The sequence below is a fragment of the Balaenoptera borealis genome (genome assembly GCF_965194805.1).
Source record: "Balaenoptera borealis genome assembly, contig: HAP1_SCAFFOLD_1898, whole genome shotgun sequence".
NCBI lineage: Eukaryota > Metazoa > Chordata > Mammalia > Artiodactyla > Balaenopteridae > Balaenoptera > Balaenoptera borealis.
In genome coordinates this window covers 35,551-55,967 of record NW_028122359.1, presented here as the reverse complement: position 1 = coordinate 55,967, position 20,417 = coordinate 35,551, and the positions used below count along the sequence as shown (strand labels likewise).

General features: G+C 37.9%; 1 protein-coding gene across 1 annotated transcript in view; it reads left to right on the top strand.

Moving 5' to 3' along the window:
- The first annotated feature begins 630 nt into the window (after positions 1–630).
- Positions 631–20,417, top strand: part of LOC309622253 (ventricular zone-expressed PH domain-containing protein homolog 1-like) — a 55,331-nt gene continuing 35,544 nt past the window's right edge. The window contains exons 1-2 of the mRNA XM_082409379.1: positions 631–1,706; positions 3,970–4,104. Of these exons, the coding sequence (XP_082265505.1) occupies positions 1,689–1,706; positions 3,970–4,104 (153 nt within the window). The 5' untranslated portion in view covers positions 631–1,688. The remainder of the gene's footprint in view (positions 1,707–3,969; positions 4,105–20,417) is intronic.

Here is a 20,417-nt window from a genome sequence, read left to right as displayed (position 1 = left end):
CCACCTTATTAGGGTTCCCATCAGCTTTTAATAAACTCTAGTCCATTTCCATTTTTAATAGTAGGGCATAATTAATCTATTTTCAAAATATTTCATTTAACATGTCAGATTAATTCTTTTTTTTTTTTTTTTAAATAATTGTTGTTTGCTTTCTTTATTAGTAAGGATTGGCAACTTCTCATATGGTTACCAAACATTTATTTTGTGTGCGTGTGTGTGCGTGTGTGTGCGTGTGTGTGCGTGTGTGTGTGTGTGTGTATGTACTGCCTTGTTCATGTCCTTTGCTTTTTTTTTTTTTTTTTAATTTATTTATTTATTTTTGGCTGTGTTGGGTCTTCGTTTCTGTGCGAGGGCCCTCTCCAGTTGCGGCGAGCGGGGGCCACTCTTCATCGCGGTGCGCGGGCCTCTCACTATCGCGGCCTCTCTTGTTGCGGAGCACAGGCTCCAGACGCGCAGGCTCAGTAGTTGTGGCTCACGGGCCCAGTCGCTCCGCGGCATGTGGGATCTTCCCAGACCAGGGCTCGAACCCATGTCCCCCGCATTGGCAGGCAGACTCTCAACCACTGCGCCACCAGGGAAGCCCTGTCAGATTAATTCTGAAACAATAAATAACCCATGAGCTATCGATATGACTCTACAGATTTAAAAATTCCCAGTATGGTAGAGCCTAAAGCATCCCAACGTGGCAACAGTTTGGCTGAGTTCGAATCCTGGTTCTGCCACAGATAGGGCAAACTTGAGCAATATTTTCTGGATCCTTGAGCATCATTCATCTCTCCAGACACTCTCTTTAGAGCATCTATTATGCGCCACGTGCCAAGGTCATAGTGGTGAACAAGGCAGTCACAGTGGTTCACTAAGCTGACCCTTTAATGGGCTAAGTTTCCTCATACTTAAAATAGAAACAGTAACACCCATCTTGTAGGGTTGTAAAAATTAAATGGCTCCTAAACATGGCTCCTCACCATCTCTGCTCTATGCCACCACCACCATGCTCCCCCACTTTCTTGTTCCTAAAGGATGATCTCTTTAAGTTTCCCTACTGAAGCTCTTCAAGATGAAATAACCTTTTCGAGCCAGGACAGTTCACAGGAAGCCACCCCCTGGCCAGAGTTATTCTGGGGGTTGTTTCTGTGGCCTCTGTACAACCAAGAGAACAGTGCCCCTGGTCATGGCACACCATCACTGCCCAGAAAATGCCTCGGTTTCCTTCACCCATTTGTTTGTGCTTCCCAGGTTATTTCAAAGTTCCCAATCATATGGAAATGACACCTATCTCCCTTTCTATTGGTAAGAGGTTTTTTCCTCCCATGCAAGTTACTTGGAGACTTCTCATCCATTGTTAATCAAAAGAAAAAGAGGAATAGAATACAACTTGCTTAAAGCAGCTACACTTAAGTCTACATTCCATGAAATGGATCTACTCCCAAATCGATAGTTGTTTGAAGTTATTAGCTCACAGAGTGAAAACTAAAGAATGTATTTCTAAAGATGTTTGTATGTTGAAGTATAAGGTGTAACTCTGGGAAGAATCTAATGTTTAATGCTACGTGTATTTGTTTCTAGATTCTGTTAGAAGTTGTGTAGCAAAGCTGTTCTTCACTTGCTCCCTAAAGGGTCATTATTGCCTCTACAGTAAATCCAGTTTTATTCTCATCAGCCAAGAACCTCAGCCGTGGATCCAGATCATGTTCCTATTTCAGCAGGTGTGTATAATTCACATTCATCATGGCTCCTTGATGAGAACAGCTCACATTTTGATGTGAATCAAATTGTATATGAATATAAAAAACAGCATTGATTTTTCTTCCTTTTCTTGAAATAATGACCTTATTCTTCTTCTACTTTACTAATGTTTTTCAAATGGTTTTCATCAGTGATTTTGTAATTGGTTTCATCTTTGGCTTTGTTCTTAACAGTTGTCAGTTTTCTGAAAACAAACCAAGAAACCTTGATTTTATTTTTGCTCCTTCAGTCTTATTTTATTGACTTAGTCTGATTCTTTGTTTTTCTCTTTGAGCAAACTCACCAAAAAATATACGTTTATGCTGCTTTTCTTCTTTGTTCTTTTTACTATAATGTTTCCTTTCTTCTTCCACACCTTTGATATTATGTGATCTGGATGAAGCCTGACTTTGGGGTAAATAAAAATCAAATCTTTGACTTGATAGTTACAAACCCAGTGCTAGCCTTGTATGCTGGGCCAGACTCTTCCCCTTCTCTGTCAGTTTACGCCTTCATGCAGTTCTCAAATTAACAGATTCCAGTCTAAATGGACCTCTTTGGAATGATGATTAATTAAATTAGGTCCTGCTCTTCTTTAAGTGAAAGATCATATGCTGTATAAGTTTCTGCTAATAATCAAGAAATTCCCAGATGTGTCCACATTTTTTTTAACTTTTTATTTTATATTGGAGTATAGCTGATTAACAATGTTGTGATAGTTTCAGGTGCACAGCAAAGCATGTGTCCACATTTTGGGTTTCACAATCAATCTGTTAGTGCTCTTAACCTTTTTAAATCTGTGGGCAAGTTACTCAGGGTATAAGATCCTCTGCCTTTTCCCACTCAGTATAAGAAGCAGCTCATCTTGAGGATAACAATAAGATTTTTCTGGAAAAAAAAATTGTTATTCACTTACTAAATAGAAACTTTGTACACAAAGACCACCTAGAGAGTCTTATAAGTCAACGTTTGGACAGTCATTGACATAGAAAATGGAATTTTATAAGGCAAAATCATTATTTTATTATACCTCACACATAAAGGATAATATATATGGTATTTTATGTGTGTGTGTGTATAATTTTGTGCCTTTTATGTTCTATATGTTTTTATAAAATTGTTCCCTTGAATTGAGACACTTCTCACGTTCATAGATATAACATCACAACATGTAAATAACTGTTAAACACATAATTGGTTAGTAAACATACAAACAGTTTAAATATTCCTTTGAAAATTTTAGAACCTAGGGGCAGGAGAGGAATAAAGACGCAGACGTAGAGAATGGACTTGAGGATACGGGGAGGGGGAAGGGTAAGCTGGAATGAAGTGAGAGAGTGGCATGGACATATATACACTACCAAACGTAAAATAGATAGCTAGTGGGAAGCAGCCTCATAGCACAGGGAGATCAGCTCAGTGCTTTGTGACCACCTAGAGGGGTGGGATAGGGAGGGAGGGAGGGAGGGAGACGCAAGAGGGATGAGATATGGGGACATATGTATATGTATAGCTGATTCACTTTGTTATAAAGCAGAAACTAACACACCATTGTAAAGCAATTATACTCCAATAAAGATGTTAAAAAAATTTTATTTTCATTGGCTTGAATGATATATATGTAAATGTGATTCTGTTTTTACATAAACAATCTAATTTTCCCAAACTGAGAATATCTTAAAGCTCTAAGAATATTCAGCCATTACACATTTTATAACCGAAAATGTTTGTGTTTCCCCAACCCCCCCACTCATACTGTTCACGTCTGAGCAATTGAATTATGGACTCTTGGTTATTTAATGTCTATTCTTCATGATTTACTCTGTATAAATAAACTTGATATTTGTACTCTATTTGTACTCTCTTGATATTTGTTTTAATTTTATACCTTAATTCTCAGATCTTTGAAAAATAAATATATATATTAATATTAACCATTTTCCAATTAAGTAACATGCTTGAGAAATGATTGCAGTAAATACTACATTACAAAGGTTAGGCATATTTAAAGAGATCAATATCAACTGTCTTAAAAATCCTATTTAAGTTAAATTTTCTGTTAAGAAATAAAAAACATGAAATGTACCATATGTTTGATCTTCAAGACAGATTTCCCTGTAGCTTTATTTAAATTTAAACCATTTTTAAGTTCAGACCAAGCCTAATAGTGCTTTGCAGTCAATCAAACAATACTGTTAGGACAAGAGATAACATGTCACGTTTCTGTCATTAATGCCCTTTCAGAGCCTATTTCCTGAGCCCCTGTCCATACAGAGCCGTTCTGTGCAATTTCTCAGAGCTCTGTGGGAGAAGACCCAGGCAGAGGGTGCTCACAGCTTTGAAACAGCCATGATGGAGTCCACATTCCCACAGCAGAAGGTAAATGGTTTTTTCCTTAGACATGTTATTTTAAACCAAGATTCAAGATTAGCTTGAAACAGTTTACCTTTTCTTGATAGTTCAGTTTTTTCCCTTCGTTCCTTTATTTTCTTTTATTATTAGAAAACACTAAGTAATGATTTACTTAGTCACATAGTCCACTATGTCTTGCTATAGTGGACTCAGGACCTAGTGATATCATTAGTCAAGGTCACTGCCCTTTGAGGCTTCCAGACTGACATAATACTGCCCATTCAGAGCCACACAAAAAGCACACACATGGTATGGAATAGAAAACATTTTACAAAAGAAGACAGACAACTCTAGGACTGAAAAGGAAAGAGCATTGGGGAATCAAGCTCCAGGTTCTTTGGTGCTTTTCATTTCATCCATCCATACTTCCTCTCATCACCTTGCCCTCTGCTGTCACCACAAAGCTAGAAAAGGAAGACAAGGTGAACAGGAAGGTCAGGGTGGGAAAGAGCTCTGTTGAGGCAGACAAGGATGATGTGAGGCAGAGCATTTTAGGAGTGTGGAAACAGGGGCATCACTCTCAGGACACTGTTGGCCGAGACCTCCTGAGCAGGCCCTTGAACTGGGAAAGGACCAGAATGTGGAACTACGCCTATCCAGTCAACAGAGTGTAACCAGAAGTGGACGTTCACTGCCGTGATCAGATCTGCCCATAAGAAAGGTCACAGGCCTGGGTACGGGGAGAATGATTAGAGGAAGCCTGACTGGAGACAGGAAGACTACAAAGGAAGCAACTACTGTAGCCAGGTAGGAAATGAAGGCCTGAACTAAAGTTGGAAGTTGTAAGAAGAGGATGGATTCAAGAGCCATTAAAGAAACAGAATCAACAGGACTTGGTGCCTGATAAGGAAATTGAAAGAACCAAGGATGACTCCAGGTGCGTTGTGTGGCCAATGGATGATGGCACCATCTTGAAAAAGAGAGACCACAAAGGAAGCTGATGTGGAGGAAGAAGATAAATCATTCTGGCTTACATATTTTGAGTGTGAGTGGTTTGTGTAGATAACCAGGTCGTGATGGTGGTTGAATTGCCAGTGTGGACCTCAGGAAGAAGGACATGACTGGAGATAATGGATTTGGGAGTCAAAGATAGCACTTGATGTCATGACAGTAGATTGGATAACTTGGGAAGAACATGGATAATGAGAATAGAGAATGGTTATTGATCTCTCCTTAGTAAATTGTCAGCTTCTGTAAGTCCTTCTCATACTCAGAGATCTGATTATCCTTATTTTGCCTTCAAGAAAACCCAATAATAAGCATTGGATGCTTACTGATCAAACCAGAGATTCTGAGAGTATATGATTGTGGTCTTTGTCCTTGTTTTACTATTGAGAAGGGGAACAAACATACTAATATTAAATAAACTGAAAGTACAAACAACTAGCAAATTAATCAATAACTGTTACATTGTGAAACAAACTCAATATCTCTTAAGTGCTGAAGGATTGTAAAAAGATGAGAAATGGGTGTGATTAATCAGAAGTTTAGTTAGTATGGTTTGTAAGACACTGAAGCCACACCCAATTACTGCATCACTATTTTTTGGCTTTGCTTTAAGAATTAGACATGTAGTATTAAGAATAAAGGAAATGCCATAGTTGCATCAATGTAAAGTAGAATGGAATTCTTTGCATATTTCCTGCAAATTTTAAAGTTTTGTATCATGTTTAAAGACAGTGCCTCAAATTCTTATAAATGTTTCATTGTGAACTGTAGTTTAACTAGAGGGAACATGTAAATTAAACCTCGGCAGACTGCTTCAAGTCCTAAGAGGTTGAAAAAAACCCCAAAATCTTGGCAAACCACTTTTGTGCATGCTCACAAGTATACTTATTCATATTTCTTCTATTTCATACCAATAAATATTCCTCTAGGGAAAAATTAACTGCAAACCAAAATGTTTTATAATTTTTTAAAACTTTATAATTTGGTTTATTCATAAGTAATAGAAAAACTTTGATGTCTGGAATGTGCATTGTGTGACAAAGTTTATCGGCCTGGGTATTTCTCACTCAAATTGATTTTCTACTCTCTTTATTTTATGAAGTGTTCTTCCCATGAAATTCACAATAGCTGTGAGAATGGTCCAAAGTCTGCTTTCTTCTTTTCACCATATGTGCCAGTCTGTACATACACTAGTGATTTGAAAATGACGGGCATGTGTGTATCTGTTGCTGTGATAGAATTAATACTGCAGCCAACTGGATTCAGGTATACAAAAAAGGAAGATGCTTCTGAAAAAATGCCTAAGTCTCTAGAATATAATGCTCTGGAGAGTTTGTTATTGAGAATTCTTTTTAATAAAATCTTGGAATTTTAGAACTGAAAATCAACAGTAAGTTATCTATTACATTGTAAACTGCTTGAGGGCAAGGGATGCACTATGTTTACCATTATATTTCCAGGGTCACACAGTGCCTGACACATGGTAGTCTCTCAATAAATGGTGAGTATCAATTGAATAAGTAAATAAATCCTGTCACTTTCCAGATGTTAAAATTGGAAGCATAGGGACCTGTCGTAGGTTACCTACCTAGTCAGTAGCAGAGCTAGAGCACGAGCATACACCATGGTGACATCGGGACCACCACCAATATATCTGGGTTTTCTCTACTCTGGCTTGTAAGATTACAATTCCCTGCCTCTTGAAGTAAGCCTTGGTCATGTGACTTGCTTCAGCCAATGATATATGAGAAGGGATATGTGTCACTCCAGGCAGAAGCTTTTCAAAGCCAGTGTTCCATTCTCCATCTTCCCTTTCTTCCCCTACTATGGGGGCTGCAGAAGCAAATGTTGATATTGAGTTGCCAGAAGATGGACACAGCCTGGAACCCCAAACTACCACATAGAGGACTGCTGCTCTGGAGAGCCACCCAGACCCACCACACACTTCGCATGATGAAGGAACAATCATCTGTTTCGTTAAAGACAGAAGTTTTGGTGTTTGTTATGGGAATATAACCTACCTATCTTGACTACTTTTCTTAATTTTAAATAGTAATAAAAGCATTTTTTTTTTTTTAATTTATTTATTTATTTTTGGCTGTGTTTGGTCTTCGTTTCTGTGCGAGGGCTTTCTCTAGTTGTGGCAAGCGGGGGTCACTCTTCATCGCGGTGCGCGGGTCTCTCACTGTCGCGGCCTCTCTTGTTGCGGAGCACAGGCTCCAGACGCGCAGGCTCAGTAGTTGTGGCTCACGGGCTTAGTTGCTCCGCGGCATGTGGGATCTTCCCAGACCGCATGTGGGATCTTCCCAGACCAGGGCTCGAACCCGTGTCCCCTGCATTAGCAGGCAGATTCTCAACCACTGCGCCACCAGGGAAGCCCTAAAAACATTTTTTTTAAACCTGGATTAATGGAAAGATATGCCCTTCTCATGGCTAGAAACACTGATTACACAAATGGAAATTTTCTCTCAAATCATAAATACAATTTATTTCCAATCATAATAGCAACAGAATTTCTTCATAGAGTTTGACAAAGTGATCCTAGATTTGAGAATAACAAAAACAGTTCTGAAAAAGAACAGAGAGGAGAAAATTTTTCTACTAGGAAATGAAAACTTATTCTAAAAGCACAATAAGATGAGGAGGTGATTATTGCTATAGGGTTAAATTAATACTAATAAGGAATAAAGAGTCCAGAGATAGTTCCAAGCATATATGGACACTTGGTAGATGATAGAAAGGAGATTTCCAATCAGTGAGGAGAAAATAAAATATTTTAAAAATAGTATGGGGGACATGTGACTTTTCAGATGGAAAAGATAAAATTAGATCCGACTTAGACAGTATAATAAATAAACTAATTCCAGATAAAGCTCTAAATGTAATCAATGAAACTTTACAACAATTAGAAGAAAATAGCCATAGTTGTCTTTGTGACTTCAGGATAAGAAAGAATTTAAGACTTAAGTGAACAGAAATCATAAAGGAAATATGAGTAGATTCGAGTACATAAAAAGTTTAAATTTCTGTATGACAAATTACACCACAACAAAGTTAAAAGGCAAGCACAACCTGGAAGAAGTTACTTAAAATATGTGTAAGGGCCCTGAACCAAGATGGCGGAGTAGAAAGACATGCTTTCCCTCCCTCTTGTGAGAACACCAGAATCACAACTAGCTCCTGGACAATCATCAACAGGAAGACTCTGGAACACACCAAAAAAGATACCCCACATCCAAAGACAAAGGAGAAGCCACAATGAGACGGTAGGAGGGGCACAATCACAGTAAAATCAAATCCCATAACTGCTGGGTGGGTGACCACAGACTGGAGAACACTTATACCACAGAAGTCCACCCACTGGAGTGAAGGTTCTGAGCCCCACGTCAGGCTTCCCAACCTGGGGGTCCGGCAATGGGAGGAGGAATTCCTAGAGAATCAGACTTTGAAGTCTAGTGGGATTTGATTGCAGGACTTCGACAGGACTGGGAGAAACAGAGACTCCACTCTGGGAGGGCACACACAAAGTAGTGTGCGCATCGGGACCCAGGGGAAGGAGCAGTGACCCCATAGGAGACTGAACCAGATCTACCTGCTAGTGTTGGAGGGTCTTCTGCAGAGGCAGGGGGTGGCTGTGGCTCACCGTGGGGACAAGGACACTGGCAGCAGAAGTTCTGGGAAGTACTTCTTGGTGTGAGCCCTCCCAGAGTCCGTCATTAGCCCCACCAAAGAGCCCAGGTAGGCTCCAGTGTTGGATTGCCTCAGGCCAAACAATCAACAGGGAGGAAACCCAGCGCCACCCATCATCAGTCAAGCGGATTAAAATTTTACTGAGCTCTGCCCACCAGAGCAACAGTCAGCCTCTACCCACTACCAGTCCCTCCCATCAGGAAACTTGCACAATCCTCTTAGATAGCCTCATCCACCAGAGGGCAGACAGCATAAGCAAGAAGAACTATAATCCTGCAGCCTGTGGAACAAAAACCACATTCAAAGAAAGATAGACAAGATGAAAAGGCAGAGGGCTATGTACCAGATGAAGGAACAAGATAAAACCCCAGAAAAACAACTAAATGAAGTGGAGATAGGCAACCTTCCAAAAAAGAATTCAGAATAATGATAGTGAAGATGATCCAGGACCTCGGAAAAAGAATGGAGGCAAAGATCAAGAAGATGCAAGAAATGTTTAACAAAGACCTAGAAGAATTAAAGAACAAACAAACAGAGATGAACAATATATAACTGAAATGAAAACTACACTAGAAGGAATCAATAGCAGAATCACTGAGGCAGAAGAACGGATAAGTGACCTGGAAGACACGATGCTGGAATTCACTGCTGCAGAACAGAATAAAGAAAAAGAATGAAAAGAAATGAAGACAGCCTAAGAGACCTCTGGGACAACATTAAATGCAACAACATTCGCATTATAGGGGTCCCAGAAGGAGAAGAGAGAGAGAAAGGACCCAAGAAAATATTTGAAGAGATTATAGTCGAAAACTTCCCTAACATGGGAAAGGAAATAGCCACCCAAGTCCAGGAAACACAGCGAGTCCCATACAAGATAAACCCAAGGAGAAACATGCCGAGACACATAGTAATCAAACTGGCAAAAATTAAAGACAAAGAAAAATTATTGAAAGCAACAAGGGAAAAATGACAAATAATATACAAGGGAACCCCCATAAGGTTAACAGCTGATTTCTCAGCAGAAACTCTACAAGCCAGAAGGGAGTGGCATGATATACTTAAAGTAATGAAAGGGAAGAACCTACAACCAAGATTACTCTACCTGGCAAAGATCTCATTCAGATTCGAAGGAGAAATCAACACCTTTACAGACAAGCAAAAGCTAAGAGAATTCAGCACCACCAAACCAGCTCTACAACAAATGCTAAAGGAACTTCTCTAAGTGAGAAATACAAGAGAAGAAAAGGACCTACAAAAACAAATCCAAGACAATTAAGAAAATGGTCATAGGAACATACATATCAATAATTACCTTAAACGTGAATGGATTAAATGCTCCAACCAAAAGACACAGGCTTGCTGAATGGATACAAAAACAAGACCCACATATATGCTGTCTACAAGAGACCCACTTCAGACCTAGGGACACATACAGACTGAAAGTGAGGGGATGGAAAAAGATATTCCATGCAAATGGAAATCAAAAGAAAGCTGGAGTAGCAATTCTCATATCAGACAAAATAGACTTTAAAATAAAGACTATTACAAGAGACAAGGAAGGACACTACATAATGATCAAGGGATCAATCCAAGAAGAAGGTATAACAGTTATAAATATATATGCAGCCAACATAGGAGCACCACAATACATAAGGCAACTGCTAACAGCTATAAAAGAGGAAATCGACAGTAACACAATAATAGTGGGGGACTTTAACACCTCACTTACACCAATGGACAGATCATCCAAAATGAAAATAAATAAGGAAACAGAAGCTTTAAATGACACAATAGACCAGATAGATTTTATTGATATTTATAGGACATTCCATCCAAAAAGAGCAGATTACACTTTCTTCTCAAGTGCACATGGAACATTCTCCAGGATAGATCACATCTTGGGTCACAAATAAAGCCTCAGAAAATTTAAGAAAATTGTAATTATATCAAGCATCTTTTCTGACCACAACGCTATGAGATTAGAAATGAATTACAGGGAAAAAAATGTAAAAAACACAAACACATGGAGGCTAAACTATACGTTACTAAATAACCGAGAGATCACTGAAGAAATCAAAGACGAAATCAAAAAGTACCTAGAGACAAATGACAATGAAAACACGACGATCCAAAACCTGTGGGATGCAGCAAAAACAGTTCTAAGAGGGAAGTTTATAGCTATACAAGCCAACCACAAGAAACAAGAAAAATCTCAAGTAAACAATCTAACCTTACACCTAAAGGAACTAGAGAAAGAAGAACAAACAAAACCCAAAGTTAGCAGAAGGAAAGAAATCATAAAGATCAGAGCGGAAATAAATGAAATAGAAACAAAGAAAACAGTAGCAAAGATCAATAAAACTAAAAGCTGGTTCTTTGATAAGATAAACAAAATTGATAAACCATTAGCCAGACTCGTCAAGAAAAAGAGGGAGAGGACGCAAATCAATAAAATCAGAAATGAAAAAGGAGAAGTTACAACAGACACTGTAGAAATACAAAGCATCCTAAGAGACTACTACAAGCAACTGTATGCCAATAAAATGGACAACCTGGAAGAAATGGACAAATTCTTAGAAAGGTATAACCTTCCAAGACTGAACCAGGAAGAAATAGAAAATATGAACAAACCAATCACAAGTAATGAAATTGAAACTGTGATTAAAAATCTTCCAACAAACAAAAGTCCAGGACCAGATGGCTTCACAGGTGAATTCTATCAAACATTTAGAGAAGAGCTAACACCCATCCTTCTCAAACTCTTCCAAAAAATTGCAGAGGAAGGAACACTCCCAAATTCATTCTATGAGGCCACCATCACCCTGATACCAAAACAGACAAAGATACTACAAAAAAAGAAAATTACAGGCCAATATCACTGATGAATATAGATGCAAAAATCCTCAACAAAATACTAGCAAACAGAATCCAACAACACATTAAAATGATCATACACCATAATCAAGTGGGATTTATCCCAGGGATACAAGGATTCTTCAATATATGCAAATCAATCAATGTGATACACCATATTAACAAATTGAAGAATAAAAACCATATGATCGGGCTTCCCTGGTGGTGCAGTGGTTGAGAATCCGCCTGCCAATGCAGGTGACACAGGTTCGAGCCCTGGTCTGGGAAGATCCCACATGCCGTGGAGCAACTGGGCCCGTGAGCCACAACTACTGAGCCTGCACGTCTGGAGCCTGTGCTCCACAACAAGAGAGGCCACGATAGTGAGAAGCCTGCGCACCGTGATGAAGAGTGGCCCCCGCTCACCGCAACTAGAGAAAGCCCTCGCACAGAAATGAAGACCCAACACAGCCAAAAATAAATAAATTAATTAATTAATTATTTTTAAAAAACAAAAACAAAAACCATATGATCATCTCAATAGATGCAGAAAAAGCTTTTGAGAAAATCCAACACCCATTTATGATAAAAACTCTCCAGAAAGTGGGCATAGAGGGAACCTACCTCAACATAAAGCCTATATATGAGAAACCCACAGCAAACATCATTCTCAATGGTGAAAAACTGAAAGCATTTCCTCTAAGACCAGGAACAAGACAAGGATGTCCACTCTCACCACTATTATTCAACATAGTTTTGGAAGTCCTAGTCACGACAATCAGAGAAGGAAAAGAAATAAAAGGAATACAAATTGGAAAAGAAGAAGTAAAACTGTCACTGTTTGCAGATGACATGATACTATATATAGAGAATCCTAAAAATGCCACCAGAAAGCTACTAGAGCTAATCAATGAATTTGGTAAAGTTGCAGGATACAAAATTAATGCACAGAAATCTCTTGCGTTCCTATACACTAACGATGAAAAATCTGAAAGAGAAATTATGGAAACACTCCCATTTACCGTTGCAACAAAAAGAATAAAATACCTAGGAATAAACCTACCTAGGGAGACAAAACACCTGTATGCAGAAAACTATAAGACACTAATGAAAGAAATTAAAGATGATCCAACAGATGGAGAGATATACCATGTTCTTGGATTGGAAGAATCAATATTCTGAAAATGACTATACTACCCAAAGCAATCTGCAGATTCAATGCAATCCCTATCAAATTACCAATGGCACTTTTTACGGAACTAGAACAAAAAATCTTAAAATTTGTATGGAGGCACAAAAGACCCCAAATAGTCAAAGCAGTCTTGAGGGAAAACAACGGAGCTGGAGGAATCAGACTCCCTGACTTCAGACTATACTACAAAGCTACAGTAATGAAGACAATATGGTACTGGCACAAAAACAGAAACTGATCAATGGAACAAGATAGAAAGCCCAGAGATAAACCCGTGCACCTATGGTCAACTAGTCTATGACAAAGGAGGCAAGGATATACAATGGAGAAAAGGCAGTCTCTTCAATAAGTGGTGCTGGGAAAACTGGACAGCTACATGTAAAAGAATAAAATTAGAACACTCCCTAACACCATACACAAAAATAAACTCAAAATGGATTAGAGACCTAAATGTAAGACCGGACACTATAAAACTCTTAGAGGAAAACATAGGAAGAACACTCTTTGACATAAATCACAGCAAGATCTTTTTTGATCCACCTCCTAGAGTAATGGAAATAGAAACAAAAATAAACAAATGGGACCTAATGAAACTTCAAAGCTTTTGCACAGCAAAGGAGACCATAAACAAGACGAAAAGACAACCCTCAGAATGGGAGAAAATATTTGCAAACGAATCAACGGACAAAGGATTAATCTCCAAAATATATAAACAGCTCATGCAGATCAATATTAAAGAAACAAACAACCCAATCCAAAAATGGGCAGAAGACCTAAATAGACATTTCTCCAAAGAAGACATACAGATGGCCAAGAAGCACATGAAAAGCTGCTCAACATCACTAATCATTAGAGAAATTCAAATCAAAACTACAATGAGGTATCACCTCACACCAGTTAGAATGGGCATCATCAGAAAATCTACAAACAGCAAATGCTGGAGAGGGTGTGGAGAAAAGGGAACCCTCTTGCACTGTTGGTGGGAATGTAAATTGATACAGCCACTATGGAGAACAGTATGGAGGTTCCTTAAAAAACTAAAAATAGAATTACCATATGACCCAACAATCCCACTACTGGGCATATACCCAGAGAAAACCATAATTCAAAAAGACACATGCACCCCAATGTTCATTGCAGCACTATTTACAATAGCCAGGTCATGGAAGCAACCTAAATGTCCATCAACAGACGAATGGATAAAGAAGAAGTGGTACATATATACAATGGAATATTACTCAGCCATAAAAAGGAACGAAATTGAGTCATTTGTAGAGGCATGGATGGATCTAGAGTCTGTCATACAGGGTGAAATAAGTCAGAAAGAGAAAAATAAATATTGTATATTAACGCATGTATGTGGAACCTAGAAAAATGGTACAGATGAACCGGTTTGCATGGCAGAAGTTGAGACACAGATGTAGAGAACAAATATATGGACACCAAGGGGGGAAAGCTGCGGGGGGGAGGGGGGTGGTGGGATGAATTGGGAGATTGGGATTGACATGTATACACTGATGTGTATAAAATTGATGACTAATAAGAACCTACTGTATAAAAAATAAAATAAAATTTAAAAATTAAAAACAATAAATAAACAAAATAAAATATGTGTAACACACAAAACTCTCCTACATATCAACAAGGAAGAGACAAACAACCCAAGAGAAAACTGGGCAAAGAACATGAACAGAAAATTCACTGAACAAAAACTCAAGTGGCCAAAACACCTAAGAAAGGATGTTTATACTCACTAAAACTCATTGAAATAATTGATTTAAAATGTTAAAGGTGAAATACCATTTACAATGATCAGACTGGCAAGAATAAAAAATTGTGGCAATACAAGTTTTGGCAAAGATGTGAAAATATAGGAATGTTCATACATGACATATGAGACTAAATCAGGTTTATCTACTTAAAAAAGAACAAAGTACTTAAGAAAAAAAAATATATGTAGTCAATAATTAGATTCATAAATGACAGCTAGCTGGCAGTCAGGGTGGGTGAGTAACTTTCCTGAAGTGTTACTTAATTACATTTACAACTTATCAGAAAAAAACCCTTAAGCATTTTCCCCCACAAAGGATCCCCCCTATCTAGTTAATTAACATATCCATCACCTCACATATCTTTCTTTCTTCCCTTCCTTCCTTCCTTTCCCTCCCTCCCTCCCTCCTTTCTTTCTTTCTTTCTTTTTCTTTCTTTCTTTCTTTCTTTCTTTCTTTCTTTCTTTCTTTCTTTCTTTCAGAACATTTAAGTAAGAAATGCTCATTTCTTTCCACAAGGAGGTTTTATATTATAACATATAAAAATGTTCTGTCCTAGACAAGGTTTAAGACAAATTTTCCTTTACAACCTTTTTAAAAGGGCAATCTGGCAATAGCTGGTTATATTATAAATTCATGTACCCTACTATCTTGCAATTACATTTCTAGGTGAAACTCTCACATACTTGCACCAGAAGACATATACAGATATTACCTGAACATTATTTGTGCCAAAAAATCAGGAACAATGCAAATGTTCATCATTAGAAGGGCACAGAAAAATGTGATATAGTCATGCTACACAGGCAGTGAAAGTGAATTAATTAGACCTATGTGTAGTAACATGGAATAAATCTTAAAAACATAATATTGATTTTTAATAAGCAAGTTGCAAAAGTATGATATGAATAGTATGATAGCTTGCATAAATTTTTAAAACACACTGAGCAGTATTATGCATTATTTATGGGTACATATACTTATGATAAAAATACAACAGCATATTTAGAATCACACCAAATTCATGATGGCATTGCCTCTGGATAACGAGGAACTGGGGAAAGGAAGGAGGGAAATGTTACTGGGAAGAAAATTAAGGAGATCTCAATTTCATCTATAATTTTGTTTTTAAAAAATCAGAAGCAAAGTATTAGCATTTGTTAAATTTGGCCCACAAGGTCATGAGTATTTGTTACATTATCCTTTGTACATGCTTTTCTTTCTTTCCTTCTTTCTTCCTTTCTTTCTTTCCTTCTTTCTTCATTTCTTTCTTTTTCTTTCTTTCTTTCTTTCTTTCTTTCTTTCTTTCTTTCTTTCTTTCTCTTTCTTTTTCTTCCTTCCTTCCTTCCTTTCTTCCTTTCTTTATTTATTTTTCTTTTTTCTTTTTTTTTCTGATTAAACCTGTAAGTAATGTCTAAGAGTAGAGGATTAATATATTTAACTACAAAAAATATAAAATGTATAAAACAAAATCTATTTAGTAACTTGAAAATATGTGTAACAAGTATAAGACAAGTTTAATATCCTTAAGATACTGTGGGTTCGTGCAAATCGATAATCAGTGGGCCAAAGACATGAGCAAATAATTCAAAGGAGACTTTGAGTGCAGAAAAAGTATTCAGCCTCATTAGTAGTCAAGATTAAAAAATTGAAATTAAAATAACAGTACCTTTTTAATCCATTTTTAAAAAGGCAATAATCAGTGCTAGCTAGAGTAAGGGAGTTTAGACACTTTCACACATTTCTAGTCAGACTAAATTATTTCAACATTTCTAAATACGTAATTTAGCAATGCAGGTCAAGAGTCTTAAAAATATTCATATCCTTTAACACAGTGATTCTACTTCTAAGAATCTGTTCTAAAGAAATCATCTGAAATGTGTACAGAACTTAAGGTACACACACCAAAAAAATACTGTGGAGTAATCTGTTAACAGCCTAAATGTCTAAAGGTGGGGAAATGAAAGTTATATACATATGCTTGGGGTGGGAGGGGGAAGCTGGAGCGAAGTGAGAGTAGCATCGAAATATATACACTACCGAATGTAAAATAGTTGGCTGGTGGGAAACAGCAGAATAGCACAGGGAGATCAGCTCCGTACTTTGGAAGGACCTAGAGGGGTGGGATAGGGACGATGGGAGGGAGACTCAAGAGGGAGGGGTTATGGGGACATGTGTATGCATATGGCTGATTTGCTTTGTTGTGCAACAGAAGCTAACACAGTATTGTGAAGCAGTTATACTCCAATAAAGATCTATTAAAAATATATATATACATATTATAACACAATATAGTATAACATTTTCTAATATATAATTTAGATTATTAATATAAAATAATTTACAATATGTGATATATCATAATAATGTACATCATATATATGCCTAAAGATAGGACAATTAAAGTAATACATGTATATAGACATCCATCTATAGGGAAGAATATTAAGAAACCATGAAAAATCATGTTTATGAAAAATGTTTAATGACATGAAACAATGCTTACATCAGATACCACATTGTGGGATGCAAAATTATTTATATAAAGAAGATTATTTGGAGATTTGCCCATTAAGACAGCCGAAAGGAAATATACCAAAATGTTAGCAATGATTAGCTCTGGTTGATGGGATTAGCTATCTTCTAAATTTTCTCTAAGTATCTATTTCTTTTACAACCAAAGGAAAAATATTATTACAGAAGTACCACTTTTACTTATATTGCTTTTTGTAAGTAAATGTAAATGAACAGTTTATTGAAATAAAGAAAAATTTATTTTACTAAGCAGAGATGAGTGATGCAGCATCGTATTGGCAATGTCAAAGATATTGGTCTTTAACATCTTAAGGAAGGAGGAGATGTTCATTTATGTTTCCAGTAAATAATTAGAGTGCTTACAATTGCCAGGTAGTCTTCTAGATGCTGAAGATAGAGCAATGAATTTTAAAAATACATAATAAAAAAAGAAAATTCCATTTTAAGATAACCAATTTTCACTGTAAAATAAGGATTTTAGAAAAAGGGCAGAAAATCCATTGATTTATTTAAGAAATGAAGAGAATGGCCTCTGTGGAGTAACTAGAGATACTATTAATAATTCCATTCCAGGGCACGTGCACCCAGCCCTTCAGAGGGAGCAGTGCTCTGATTATCAGAGGACCAGACAGTTGACAAAGCTGATGGGGAGACTGCTGAAGGGCTGGAATGTGAGAGAGGGGTCTCTTTTATTGACCCACATGTTCCAGTTCCCAAAGCATGGAGAAATTCCATATGTCATAGAAATGAGTTCTCGAAGCTATGCCCATTATGGAAACGAAACCAAAAAAATTAAATTTACTGCTGAAATAAAATGTACCCCATGTGGCTAACACTTGGAGATTTGTTTTCCGTCCACATTGCTACGAACACACTTGACAGTTCCCAGGGTAACTGGCTGTAGTGTCAAAGTATAAATAAAACTAAAGCTCCAATTCTTGGTAGAACAAAAAGAGACCTTCTGATGCTCCCAAAGGCTTAGATTTAGTGTTTTGAGTTACCGTGTTAACATAGTGCTTGAATAAATAAATACATAAGTAAGTAAATAAGTAGTGGGCTTATTATATATAGAATGTAACTTCAAAATCTTACCGGAAATTCAAGTCTACATGTGTGATATAAGTGACAAGTGTTGGTAGGCCAGCCTCAAAGGAGAACAGTGTGAACCCAGGTGTCTGAAAGAGGTTAGCTGTGTTGAATCTCCCTTTCGGAGCAAGCTAGGTAATAATGGGGTAGATGGAAATTAGGTTCGAGATTTCAGAAGCCTAGATGGGGTCAAGGGCTCTTAGGCTTTCAGGCTATGAGCTCAGAACCAGGAAAACCTGATAGGCATATCTAAGAAGCAAAGGTGAGGTAAAGAGATAAAAAGAAGGTGTGAATAAGCATCCATCCAAAGAAGCCGGACAAGTGGTAAATCCAGTGATTATGGGGTAAATTCCATGAGAATGCAAGTCATGATAGGAAACCGCAGGCAAGGGGGTTGGGAGGGCAGATTGAGGGTGGAGTGTGGATGCAGATGCAAAGTTGGGGGAATGGTAGACATTAAAACACAAGGTCTGGGCTTTTAAAAGAAAGAGGAAAGTGGTTCCATGTAAGGAGAAATGACATGAGCAGTCACATGGAAGAGACAAAAGATCTCAGTGAAGTCATGGTAAATATGACTCAAGTTCATTCATTCAGTTAAAAATATTTTTTACAAATGCCTGCTCTGTGCCAAGCACTGTGCAGAGACCGAAACTAAACAACCATGCCCTGCCCCATGGAGACAAGTAATGTACACGTAAATAAACACACAATTCCACACTGACAGATGCTGTACAAGCATAAAATGCCTGAAGAAAGAGATGAAGGACGAGGGCATTTGATGGATGGTCAGGGAAGTCTTCTCTTAGCTGGTGTCCAAGTTTTCCTGGCAAAGGAGCCTATTTGCATAAAGGCTTTGAGATTAAAAACACACACACACACACACACACACACAAACAAAAAACAAAAGAAGAAGAATTTAAAAAGAAAGTCAAAACCTTGGCATATTAGAGCATTCTTCTCCAAATTTAAATCACACATCCAACCAGAAAAAATTTTAGAGTGAACACCATCCATGTTTATATTTATTTACTTATAAATTATATACATGTATTATACTCATTAATTCCATTAGAAAACATATTCAAAAATAGAAATGGTAAAGGAGGAGATGAAAAAGAATGCAGAAATTCCATTTTCCTCTTCCTACATCCCAGTGAATGGTCATGCATGTGCAGGAGTCAACTCACTCCCCTTCCACAGTGTTGGAAGGAGTGTAAGGGTCAGGGTGGAGCCCAGTGAACAAAAGGAGAGTGAAGATTAAGGGGCTGAGAGCTGGTTTGGGGGAATTTACCACTGGCCTCGTAAGCCATGGCAAGGAGATTTTATTGCAGTATGCGGGAAGCCACCCAAGAGTTTCGAGCAGCAGACATTACCCAGCTTGTCTTCAAAAGATCACTCAGTCTGCTGTGTGGAGACTAGAACAGAAAGGGGCAAAAGTAGAATCGTGGAGATCACAAGGGAAACTATTGCTAATCCAGATGAGAGAAAAAGAGTAGTTAAAACTGAGATGGTCCTGGAGGGATAGAAATAAATGACAGATTCAATATAAATTTTGGAGGTAAATGAGTGGGGTGTAAAGTTGAGGGAGACTTTCGAACATCTTAAGTTTAAAATGCCTGTGAGATGTTCCAGTGGAATTGTCTAGTGGGCAAACGGGAAATGGTTTAGGCCAGAAATATAAATGAGGGCATCGTTGGCACAGAGATGATGAAAGCCATGGGAAGCTTAAAGCCATCTGGGAAGAGAGCACAGAGAGGGAAAGGACCCTGTTCAGGATTGAGGCCAGAGAACAGCCGAGAGACAAAAGAAACCCAGAAGGTGTAGAGGTCACATATCTCAAGAGAGAGTCCAGGAAAGAAAGAAAAGGGAATTGGATAGGATTTGGCAACCAGATCAAGGAAGGTAAGTACAGATAAGCATCCATCCAATTTGGCAACTTAGAGCAGTTTTAATGGAGTTTTAAGAGCAGGGTTCAAACAGGAGTCGGTGGAGAAATGAGAAGGAAAGAATGAGGAAGGAGACATAGAACATGTAGGGAGCCATTTTAAAAGTATGGTGCTGAATGGGTTGGTGATGGAGGAAGTATGGAGACGGTTGAAAATGGAAGCCCCCAGATCACCTTTATAAGTTGTTGGGATAAAGCAATAGAGAGGGCGAGAATGATGAGCAGGTGAGAGGAAAAAGGACTCCACACAGGCCCAGGTCAA